General features: G+C 36.0%; 2 protein-coding genes across 2 annotated transcripts; one reads left to right on the top strand and one right to left on the bottom strand.

Moving 5' to 3' along the window:
- Positions 1-8,940: 8,940 nt before the first annotated feature.
- N7506_003903 (lytic polysaccharide monooxygenase auxiliary activity family 9 protein) lies at positions 8,941-9,902 on the bottom strand (the record flags this gene model as incomplete). Its single annotated transcript, XM_056953198.1, has 3 exons — positions 8,941-9,226; positions 9,288-9,330; positions 9,383-9,902. The coding sequence occupies 3 exons, from the start codon at positions 9,900-9,902 to the stop codon at positions 8,941-8,943; spliced, it is 849 nt and encodes a 282-aa protein (XP_056812087.1).
- Positions 9,903-11,138: 1,236 nt separating this feature from the next.
- On the top strand, positions 11,139-11,939 carry N7506_003904 (CE1 family esterase; the record flags this gene model as incomplete). Its single annotated transcript, XM_056953199.1, has 1 exon — positions 11,139-11,939. One exon carries the CDS (start codon positions 11,139-11,141, stop codon positions 11,937-11,939), a length of 801 nt encoding a protein of 266 aa, XP_056812088.1.
- Positions 11,940-12,175: the final 236 nt, after the last annotated feature.

A 12,175-nucleotide genomic window follows, 5' to 3' on the forward strand; every position in this document is an offset into this window, starting at 1 on the left:
GACTGAAGAGATAAAACGAGGTTGGAGAGGGAATGGTGATCTGGATTTAGGAGTGAAGTGAAATGGACGGAAGGCGAGAGGGAGGGAGGGGATTTAAGAAGGCCATGGTCGCCGTGGTGGGACTCGGAACCAGAAAGAACATGATGATGTGAAAGGGAGCTAGAAACGGCTCCTTCATTTTGCAATGTGAGCCTCCAGGTGGGTGAGGAACGAACGAGAGGGAGCAACGGGCTAGCCGCTAGCGTCAGGAACCGAGCGTGCTGCGTGGAAGTAAAAAACGGAGCCGTGGGGGTTGGCACGCTCGATGCCAAGGCCGAGACTGGTTAGCAAGACTCGTAAAATGGCGGCAGGAGCAGCCCTTTCCGGCAGCCATCTAACCGTCACATCGTTAAATAGAGATAACAATCTTTATCCTTAATTCTAGTAAAATAAACTCTCTCTAATAAAAACTTTTTATAAAAAAGAGATTGCTTAGATATATTAGATAATAAATCTAAAGATCTATCTTCTAATAAATAATCAGCTTTTTATAGAATACTATTAAACTCTTATTAGATTAGATCACTAATATATAATTTATCTTATTTTAGTTTCTCTAAGGGTAATTAGATATTATTAAAAATAATAAATATATTGATATTAAAATAACACTTATAATCTATAATATATATGTTTTAGATTAATTTTTAACTGTTTTTTTTGATATTGAAGGAAAGAATATTAGAGATTGTAGGATTAGATATTAAAGAATTGGTTTAAAATTATTATAAAACGTCTATTTAAAAAAATAAATTAAATCTTATAATAAGAAGACTAGTAACTAAAAAATAAAATAAGATATTAAATTAAAGAAGCTAATAAAAGAAGTAATAAATAAAAGAGAATAAATAACTATAGATATTATGAAAATAACGATCTAACTTTTATTATCAAATATTTTTAAAGCTAAAGAAGATCTAATAGCTATAGACTATTATTAAAGTAATATAATTAAGTTAACTGTAAAATAAGTATTATAATTAATAAATATTAATCTAGTAGCTAGATTAAACAAGAGAGTAGTTATTTATAATATAGTTATAAGTTAATTTAAAGAATAAGATATAAAATATTAAAGAGTTTATATTATAAAACGAAATACTAATTTTAATAAAAATAAAAAGGATTTAGATTAGCCAAAATAGATTAAGAATAATTACAAATACACTTATATATAAATAATATAGAATTAAGATAATTAATATAGATTTAAAATTAAAAATTAATAATAATAAGATTATAAATATAATTATAAAACTTTATCTAGAATCTTTAGAATATAATATTATTAAGATTAATAAATATTAGTTAGGATTTAGTTAAATTTCTTTAAGATAGAATAATATTAGGATTTTAATTTTTAATATTATATAAACATACGAAATACTACAATTTTTAACACTCTTTTTCACCTCTTTAAAAAGATCTCCCTATATCTAGATTTTAATATAATATATCTAAATAGGATTTTAATCTATCTTTAAAGTTTTATAGAAATCGACTAGAAGATGATTAAAAGAAAGCCATATAATAGAAATTCAAATACAATTAGCGCATATAACAGAAATTCGGATACGATTAGCGTTATAGTCTAAGGCATCTCGCAACTTAGATACCGCGCGAAATTTGACCAACTTTGAATGCTTATAACTCCACGATAAAGAGGTCAATTGTAATTTAAAGAAAATATTCAAACACAGCTAGTTCTTAGCTATCGGCTGATATAAAATTTATTATAAAAAGTTGTGATTGTGGAAGTGGATAGGACCTGCATTTTGCCTAATATATCCCTGTTTTGGACCTCAAAAAACTAAGGGGGGCCGCAACAATCACCGACGGGCTACCAAGAAGTATGGATGTATCTAAGGTTGTGTCTCATAGAAATATCATCAAATGCAGGTGCATCTAACTCCTTATGTAGTTGTAGGAAAATACATGATCGTAAATAACTACACCACAAGGCTAATTGACCGTAAATCAGCTGCTGAAACTGGCTATACTTGACGCCGGTTTAAGCTCCCTTTTTACCAAAATATGTGTCTTGCAATATCTTGATTATTTGCAGACTACTCACGGCCGTGTTTATAACAATGTATAGCTTGTCATTTCATTCAGTACTTTCTACTATTTGACACTTCGTGCTCCCTCTTGGTATAAGCTACCTCATGGTAGTCTAATACTACAGCATGTGTGTGTGTGTGTGTGTGTTTCATTTACCCTGACCCCTCGCAATGAAAAGCAATATACAGCAATATTCGAAATCAGATTCCTGTTAGGAAGTGACAGGACTGTGACTTGAACCCATGACCTTGGGACCAGATCCCTGCACAGGAAGAGACGGGAGCCCAATATGTCTGCCTCAGGCAGCACCCCTATTTACATAGATCCTATTAGCTCTCTCTCTCTCCCTCTCTTTTCTTCCTTAGTTCTATTATCGTCGTTTCTTGGACTATAAAAGCGATCTTTTTTCTTTTGTACTTTACCTGTCTAATATAATAATAGAACTTACCTTAACTTTCCATACTCGGTAATAAGCACCTGTAGATATCTATCTTGGCGCTAACTAAGTGACTAATTAAAAGACTTTATTAAAATAGACTAGACTAGACTAGACTAATTAGAAATATATTAAGTTGACGAGATACCTCTACTAATCTAGCCAAGGAAAAAGATGCGCGAAAAAAAGAAAATATATACAAAGAGATCTTTCTCGTTTTTAGGTTATCTATTTTAGGTCTAATCTTTGAGTACAAGTATGTCGAGGATTATCTAGATAGAGATATAAAAAATTACTTGAAAAAGCTCTTAAAGAATAAATGTGTTATTGAGTTAGCTAAAATGTATATATAGATAATAGACAAGTATAAAATTAGCTAGATTGTACTATAAGAAGAATAAGATAAAGCGAATAGACTTTGTGCTATCATAGATCGTATAGATAATATAATTAACGAAGAGTGAGTTACTCAATTAACTCGTAAAATAGAGATTACTTAGCTTCAAGTTGAGATCCAATATCTAGTAGAGCGACAGACTAGTAGCACATCAATTATAAAAACTACTTCTCGCAAGACTTAGAAGATACTAGACCTTTCTATATTTAGTAATAAGAAGATAGTTTATTTCAAGTATTGGGCTGTTGGGATCTGCTAGAAACTTAAAGCTAATATCGACTACTATCTAACCCTGTTTATTTGTAAGATCTATATGACTAGCTATTACAAAAGCAAGGCCCGTCTCTATTTTGAAAGATAGCTAGATCTTAAGTTCAAGAAGTTATATGTGGACTTTGACAATATAATCGCTTATTTAAAGATCGTTTTCTATAATTTAAATTGTCGTGTTAAAGCTTTTATTGCTTATTATATTTTACGAATAAAGTTTAAAGATTTCTTTATTAATTTTATTATCAATTATTTATAGCTAGTAAAGGAGACTAGAGTTGCTGAAATAAATTGTAAGAAAGACCTTTTTGCTAAATTCCCACCCTTGCTTTAAAGCTTAATAATAAGCTTGATTAATGACGATAATATTATATTGAAATAGCTAATTAGCATTTATATTAAGAATATATATTAGATTAATGTTATATAAAATAATTAGACTCGTTTTAGTTAGAGCTAAGGCTCTTTTTCTACCTTTTAGTCTTATAGAAAAAATATAAAGACTAGAAAGATCTTTTTATTCTTAGTAATCAAGAAAGAGGGATCTATAATATCTAATCTCTATCTTCTTTTTATTAAATATATCGCTTTATTTAAAGAAGGTAAGTATTTTTGTTATAAGGAGCACGGTTATTTAAGCTATAATTATCTTACTAAGTTAACTTTAGCTATATCTATTGCTATCTTTACCACTTAATTTAATCTCTAAATTATTAAATTGGAAGAGTTAGATTTGAGAAACAATTAAATTTAAAGAAAGTCTTCTCTCTAGATTATAAACTATTTACAATTACAAAGAATAGAAAAAAGTTATTTTTATATTATAGTTTTATAGTTAGTATATAAATATTAGTAAATTCTCTTTATTTTTATATCCAAGTATTAGTAGACAATAAAGTAGATATTTATTTAATGATTTACTTCTAAATAGTAAAGAAACTAAGGTAATATAGCCTTAAGATCTAGAAATTAGACTAGTTTAAAGTAGTTACCGTTTTTAATAGTTGTTTAACTAGATTGATTACATATATAATATTAACCTTCTTTATTATTAAAAACTATCGTTAAAAGGAGATCTTTATGTTGATTACTAACGTGAGGAAATATAATATGATTTTTAGATATCTATAATTAGTAGATTAAGACGTAACAATTAATTATAAAGAGTCAATAATAACTTGGTCTTCCCTCTTCTCGCTAGCAACGAAGATCCAGGAAATAAAAGAAAAAGTTATAAACTAGTTAATAAAATCTATTCCTATTATAATTCTAAAGAAGCTAGATCTCGTACTTACAAAGGAGTATTAAAAAAACTACGAATATCAAGAAAACGCAATAAGAAAAGCGATAGCAACTAGCGAGCCTAAACTTAAATATATATATAACAATTCCCATATAAATAAGACCCTCTTAAAGATATATCAAGTTCTAACAGAAGAGTTATAATAACTAGAATTAAAGGAGCCTTACTAAGAGTATAAACAACAAGAATAGTCTTTACTGAAGTCGCCGATAAGTTTTAAGATCGCCTAAATCGAAAGAGCAGGATTTGATAAAATCGTAAAAAAAAGGATGGTATAAAAGTCTTTGTGATCTCTATTAGGGAGATCTAGAAAGTTATTAATATCGTTAAAGAACGAGAAGACAAAATAACTAAACTAGACACTATTCAAGTAAACATCTCTAAAGAATATTACGATTTTATAAATATCTTTTTAAAAAAAAAGTCTGATATATTACCTTTAAATCGTCTAGGTATTAATTATAAGATTGAACTATTGGACAATTATAAACCTAGTTATTACCTATTATATAAAATATCGTAGAAGTATCTCGAATTTGTAAAGACCTATATTAAAGAAAATCTAAATAAAAGCTTTATTATGCTAAGTATAATATCTTATTTCTCATCGATTCTGATAGTGAAGAAGCCTAGAGGTGGGTTATAGTTCTATATTGATTTTCGTAAATTTAACAATATGATAAGAAAGGATATCTATCTATTATTATTGATTAAGAAACTGATATAACGAGTATTAAAAGCTTGCTACTTTATCAAATTAGATATTCGATAGGGGTTTCATAGGATTAGGATATATCCTAACAACGAGGATCTAATATCGTTCTGGTTGAGATATAGTACGTACAAATATAAAATGATGCCATTCGATATGATAAATAGCTCTATATCCTTTCAGCACTATATTAATAATATTCTAAGAAGAGATTATTTAAATAATTTTGCAACTATTTATATTGATAATATCCTCATTTTTAGTAAGACCTTTAAAGAGTATATATAGCACATTCGAGTTATCTTAGAGTGCTTATAAGCCAGCGGTTTATAAATAAGTCTTAAGAAATACGAGTTCTATAAGCAAGAGATCAAGTTCCTAGGTTATATTATTAGAATTCATAGCGTTTCTATAAACTAGTCGAAGTTATCTATCATATAGGAATAAAAGCTCCCAATAACTATTAAATAAATAAAATCGTTCCTTAGTTTTTGTAACTTCTATAAACACTTCGTATAAAATTTCAGCTAGATCGTCAAGCTATTAATAAATTTGATAAAATAAACGACTTTTTAGAACTAAAGTAACACTTACTAGAAGATATTTAATAAACTAAAGTATTTAATAATAACAATACCTATCCTCGCTTATTATAGACTAGAGATAGAGACTAAGATTGAGATAGATGTTTCAGAAAGAGTTACAAACAATGTTCTTTCTTAGAAGACTAGAGATTATTAATATCCCATGACTTTCCTATCTAATATAATAATAGACATGAAATATAAGTATAAGATCTATAATTATAAATTTCTCACTATTATCTACATATTGAAAAAGTAGATATCGAAACTAATCGACTTTTAGTAAAAGGAGTCTTTTAAAGTATACACAGATCATCGCGTCTTATAATGATTTTATATAAAACAGTAGTTAAATTATTACTAGATCTAATAGAATTAGCTACTTAAGGATTATAAATTAGAGATCTAGTTCTAAGCTAGAAAACTCAATGTAATCATAGACGCTCTCTCTCGTAAGAACTTGTCCAAAAAAGGACAGTTTAAGAAGTCGATTCTATTATCTAAAAGATTCTAGTAGCACGATATCTATAATGACGAATAATAGAAGATCTAGATAGCCTTGATTAAAAATAAAGATAAAGATAATATTATAAAATATATAAAATATAGTAACTAAATGAATAAAGATCTTAAAGAATTTTGAGAATTAGTTCACAGTGAATATGACTATTAGACTTTTAGAGATAACCTCTTATTATACGACGACAAACTAGTCGTGATTAATAATAGTAACTTAAGGGTTTATCTATTAGACGAGATATATCAATTGCTAGTAAGCGCTTATCTAGATATAAAGAAAACAATAAACCTGCTTTTTCTTTAATACTATTGGCCAGAGATAGTACAAGATATTCAACGATATATTAAAAACTATCAAGTTTGCCGACGGACGAAGACATAGAAAGATAGATCTTTTAGCCTATTACAACCTTTTCTAGTACTACAGTATCCTTGGCAGGATATAATAATAGATTTCTGCTTGCTTCTAAAGGATTAGTATAGCTTTGATAATATGATGGTAATTATTTACTACTTATTGAAGTAACTAGTCTTTATTCTATATAAGAAGATAGTAAACGCGAAATAGGTAGCGAGACTATTTATAAACCACGTTATCCAGTAGACTAGGTTACCGGACTCAATAGTTTCTAATCGAGGACCACAATTTATATTAGCTTTCTAGACTAAGTTCTATTATATTTTATAGATAAAAAGAAAACTTTCTATGACTCGTTATCTGTAGATAGACGGGCAGACTAAGAATACCAATTAGTTTATCGTACAACGATTACGCCCTTATATTAGTTATTATCAGGACGATTAGTTAGAATAGCTTCCAATCGTCGATTTAATAGTCGCTTCACTTCTATCTATATTTACTAGAAAGTCCCCCTTCTTTATTAAATAAGATTATAAGCCTCGTATATTATTTGATTAGACTAATTCAATACTGCAGGGGCAGCTAGGTTCCCATATAACGTAGAAGTTTGTATAACAAATAGAAGTAGTATAGGACTTGGTATAAGAGAAGATAACGAGTGTACAATTGATATAGAAGAAATAAGTGAATTAACGATATTAGAAAGTCGTTTTTGATATTAGAGATTATATCTATATCACTATGAAGGGTTTGAAGTAGGAACGATCTAGTAGGAAGTTATCTAATAAAAGTGCGAGGCCGTTTTTAATCACTAACAAAATTAGTTATTCTTTTAAACTACTGCTTTCCTCTAAATTCGATATCCATCCAATCTTCGCCCCCGAGAAACTACGCCGCGCGAACCGTCCTAATCGTTTACCACTGCCTAAACAGCTCCCCAACCCTTCCCCGCCGATTAAAATCGCCGAACACGATGAATAGGAGATAAAGGAGGTCCTCAATACACATTTACGGCGCGGCAGGTTACAATACAAACTAAAATGGGCTAGAGGGGACCCTAACGAGATATGATACCCAGCTGGGAACGTCCGACATGCTCCTCAGCGCGTGAAGGACTTCCACGACCGTTATCCTGAGAAGCCGGGTCCTCCGAGACGCCTGAACGAGTGGATTCGGGCTACCTTGGACGAAAAAGAAGACGACGAGAGAACGCCTGATCATCCGGAGGACGACCTGCCGGCGACGAGAGACGGCGATTGACGCACTGTTGGCGAAACTCACTCTGTTTCCTCTTTGGGACGTCACGTGACCACGTGCCTTGCAAGCTCAAGAGGCTGAGCTTGGGTTTTGCCGGGGGTAGTGTCAGGAAGTGACAGGACTGTGACTCGAACCCATGACCTTGGGACCAGATCCCTGCACAGGAAGAGACGGGAGCCCAACATGTCTGCCTCAGGCAGCACCCCCATTTACATAGATCCTGCTAGCTCTCTCTCTCTCCCTCTCTTTTCTTCCTCAGTTCTATTATCGTCGTTTCTTGGACCATAAAAGCGATCTTTTTTCTTTTGTGCTTTGCCTGCCTGACAATTCCCTTACGGACACTCGCGTATCTGAAACCACTAATCTGTATTTGGCAAAGCCGTAAATCATTGTTCTCTAAGAATAGTGCCATTTATTCTTAGGACGACTGCGTGACGTATAATACTTTATCTTGCACGGAGTCCCTATACATCCGTGACCCCCGTGCCCTAGCATCCATCCCTCTATAGCACCACCGTGTCGGGGATTGCTAAAATCATCTGCACAGTATGACACAGAGACTAACCCCTCAAAAGCTAAGCTCTACACTTTATACCTGACATGATCTAAAGCCAGTCAGTTAGCACGTCGAAAACGGCTGACGTGACCCGAAGGCAGCAAATGTGAGACTAAATACATACACAGGCAGTTGTGACACGATGTGTATATTTCGCTAGTGGTCTTAGGACGGTGCGACTCGGTTGTATAGCTGATTTCGAAAACTACTGTAGGCTATGTGAATTTGACAAACTTGCGGCAGGTGGCTCAATTTTCTCTCTCTGTCTAGGAACTCTGCATTATTATACAACGTAGCTCTGATTGATAAAGAAGGACCGGCAATCAAGAAGTAAGAACAGATAAAATCTGCAAACGACTGACATGGAGCGGCGAGAGACTCAATGAGTAGCAAGCCCGCCAAACAAACCAACGATAGATCCGATATGGGCCTAGTTCTTCAGTAGCTAAAAGCAGGAGCGTACGCAACGAGTGAAGCGGCTCTCGCAGGTGTCCTTATCATTCTCATCGGAAGTAGTAGCGGCAGCTGTGGCATTGATGCTAGCTACTGCAGAAGCAGAGCTAGAGTCGGACCCACCGGTCCACACTTCCGGACCAGGCATAGGGTAATCCTTGTAGCCATTCCAGATATTGAAGTTGAACGAAGGGTCGTCCTTCCTATAAGCACCGGGGAATTTGACCGTAGGTCCGGGGATTCCATTACCACCACCGACAACCTTGACTTGAGCACAGCTGAAAAGTCTATCAGTATTTGCTCAAAAAAATAGGAGAGGTCCGAGAAAGCTTCACATACGAGTTGTAAAATTCGGCTTCGCCACCCGCGGCACCGTGCACACCTGTTACAGAAATTAGTATCCTTTGCTTATACCAATAGTATAACAGACATACCGATGTGCTCCGGCCGAATCAGATACTCCCCGTCAGGCAAACTCGCAGGAATCGTGAACTCAATACGATCTTTATCCCAAGTACACCAGGCATCCCTGGTAAAGTCCTTGCTCTTATCGCAGACGCCCTCTTGGTGGATCTTAAACCACTCGCCATCGCCCTGGTATTCCTTAGCCGCGCTAGGAGCCTTAGACATGTACACGAAGGCAGGACCAGGGTGCTGCATTGTAGCACCAACGGCAAGCTTCAAGGCAAGCTTGGATCCGGCCTTGACCTCCACGGTACCAGTTTGGTCGGCAAAGCTGAAGGCGCCCTTATTACAGCGGAAATCAAGCACATCAGGGGTCATGTCATCGCGGGTGTTGATCCATTTGGTTGGGTTATACTTGGCGGCACGAGTGTTCGACCGAACATACTCGGAAGTTCCCGTTTCCTTGCCATCAATGACGAGGGTGTCGAAGAAATAATGGGCTGAGACCATGGGTGCAATGGCTGCAAGAGCAAGAAGGGAGAACTTCATTTTGAAATCAATGAAAGAAATGTTTGGCTTTTATAATGAATGGAACGAGAGACCAGCCCAAAGAAAGAAAAATATCGAGATAAAGATGAACGGATGATGCTGCTCACAATGACTGTTGAAGCCATCAGTTGAAGGAAATACGTTGTACTTGTATGCTTTCAGAAATCCTTACATCAGACAACGCAGCTTGACCACTAGCAACTGCATGTTACCTAGCTATGCTTTTGAAACAATGTGAAACAAATTGAAACAAATTGAAACATGAATTATGGAGCTAGGCCACTTTATTTCATTTAGCCAGGCATTATATCAACTATTAAATATGGATCGAAACGGGGATATCTAAGACAAGACCTAAAGTTACGTTGCTGAAGGCTCGCTGCTAAGCCTTGATATGCTTTTTTTTTTTTTTTTCTCGGACAGAGGAGCCTTGCAGCAATGCCTGTCTGAAGTCTAAGTAGGATCCAGGTATGTCATGGATGTAAACCACCCAGATAGAAGGACTAGCCATGTACTTTATGGATTTAGGTACTCGTGTAATTCCTACGTAGGTAGATCCTATGAAGACATAAATTTCGGTAGTAAGGACATCTCCATTTGCCGGTAAAGGCTTGGCATGTCAATATATAACGTTATTTTAGGATGCGGGATGCGTCATGGTCGCGGTTAATTAGAAATCTAACCTTTTGGTCACGGAGTCCGATACAAAATGTCCCAGAATACAGCCTGATCAGAAACAAGGGGTATTGGGATTGGATATGGCTGTACCCAAAGTAATTGATCAGATGCTTGGCCACGCCTGCTCCGAAGCGGGGCCGGGGTCGGAACCCTGAATAGTATACTCACTTTGGGCAATTCCCCGATTGAAGAAACATGATCAACATTTCCTGCCTCTTGGCTTTCCTTCCCCTTACTCCATAAAATATCAGTCTGTGAAAGTAATCTCCGGCCACTGCGCAGTATTTACCCGACTAAGGACTACACAGGGCTGTCGCTGTATCAGACTAAGACATGGGTCGTGGAAGACCTCGAATTTCAGCGACCCCGAGGTCGTATTGGCGGCTAAACAATCCAACCCTAAGAACATATATAGGGCCCTGGAGGTGGCCATAAATCTCACTCTCGCTTTTCCACAATCAATCCCCCGAGCATTGAAGCAGGCAACTTTCCAAACTTTCACTTGATCAGAAAGAATCCCTCATATCTGATATATAGTTCTTTTGTTACCTGAAGATAATGATCCTCTCTTCCCTGATAGCCCTTGGCATTCTAGCCTCAGTCGACGCCGCCGCATCCTCGGGCTGCGGCAAACCTCCCACTCTCACCAATGGAATCCACAATATCAATGGCCGCGAGTACATCCTGAAAATCCCTGACGGCTATGACTCAACCAAGCCACACCATCTCGTCTTTGGCCTCCATTGGCGAGGTGGAAATATGCACTCTGTTGTCGACGGCGATAGTATCCAGCCCTGGTACGGTCTCGAAAGCCGAGCGCAGGGCAGCGCAATCTTGGTAGCTCCTAACGGTCTAAACGCTGGCTGGGCCAACACCAATGGCGAAGATGTGGCTCTCATCGACGCCATCATCCAGCAGGTCGAGGGTGACCTCTGTGTGGATTCGAGATCTCGCTTCGCGACGGGCTTCAGTTGGGGCGGTGGGATGAGTTATGCGCTTGCTTGCTCACGGGCAAAGGAGTTTAAGGCCGTGAGTGTGTTGAGTGGTGGTTTGATTAGTGGATGTGATGGAGGCTACGATCCTGTCGCTTATCTAGGCATTCATGGGATTGATGATGCAGTTCTGCCATTTGACGGGGGTGTGACTCTGGCAAATAATTTTGTTGAGAACAACAAGTGCCAGCCAACAAACATTGGCAAACCTGCATCTGGGAGTGGCGGTTTCATTCGAGCAGACTTCCAAGAGTGCTCTAAGCCAGTTTCATTTATTGCTTATGATGGGGGACATGTTGGTGCACCCCTGGGTGTTGGGAGCTCTCTGGCTCCGGAGGCGACTTGGGAGTTCTTTATGGCGGCTTAAAGTTGGGGTTAGCGCCCTAGGTGATTTAGCTAAATAGTCAACATGTTCGGTTCATAGATTGACGGCTGCCAGGAGCTGTCCTAGACGAGACTCTAGTCTCAAACAACCGTTGTCTTGTAGCTGATGACCAGTGCAAAATGATTTGAGAAGCATCCGCCGACAAGATATGTAGGGTTCCTAAAGGAATGAAGGAATGCGAATATACAACATAATCATATTCGCAGTCCGCGAATATG

Source organism: Penicillium brevicompactum (genome assembly GCF_028827555.1).
Source record: "Penicillium brevicompactum strain IBT 35665 chromosome Unknown utg000003l_segment0_segment0, whole genome shotgun sequence".
Lineage (NCBI taxonomy): Eukaryota > Fungi > Ascomycota > Eurotiomycetes > Eurotiales > Aspergillaceae > Penicillium > Penicillium brevicompactum.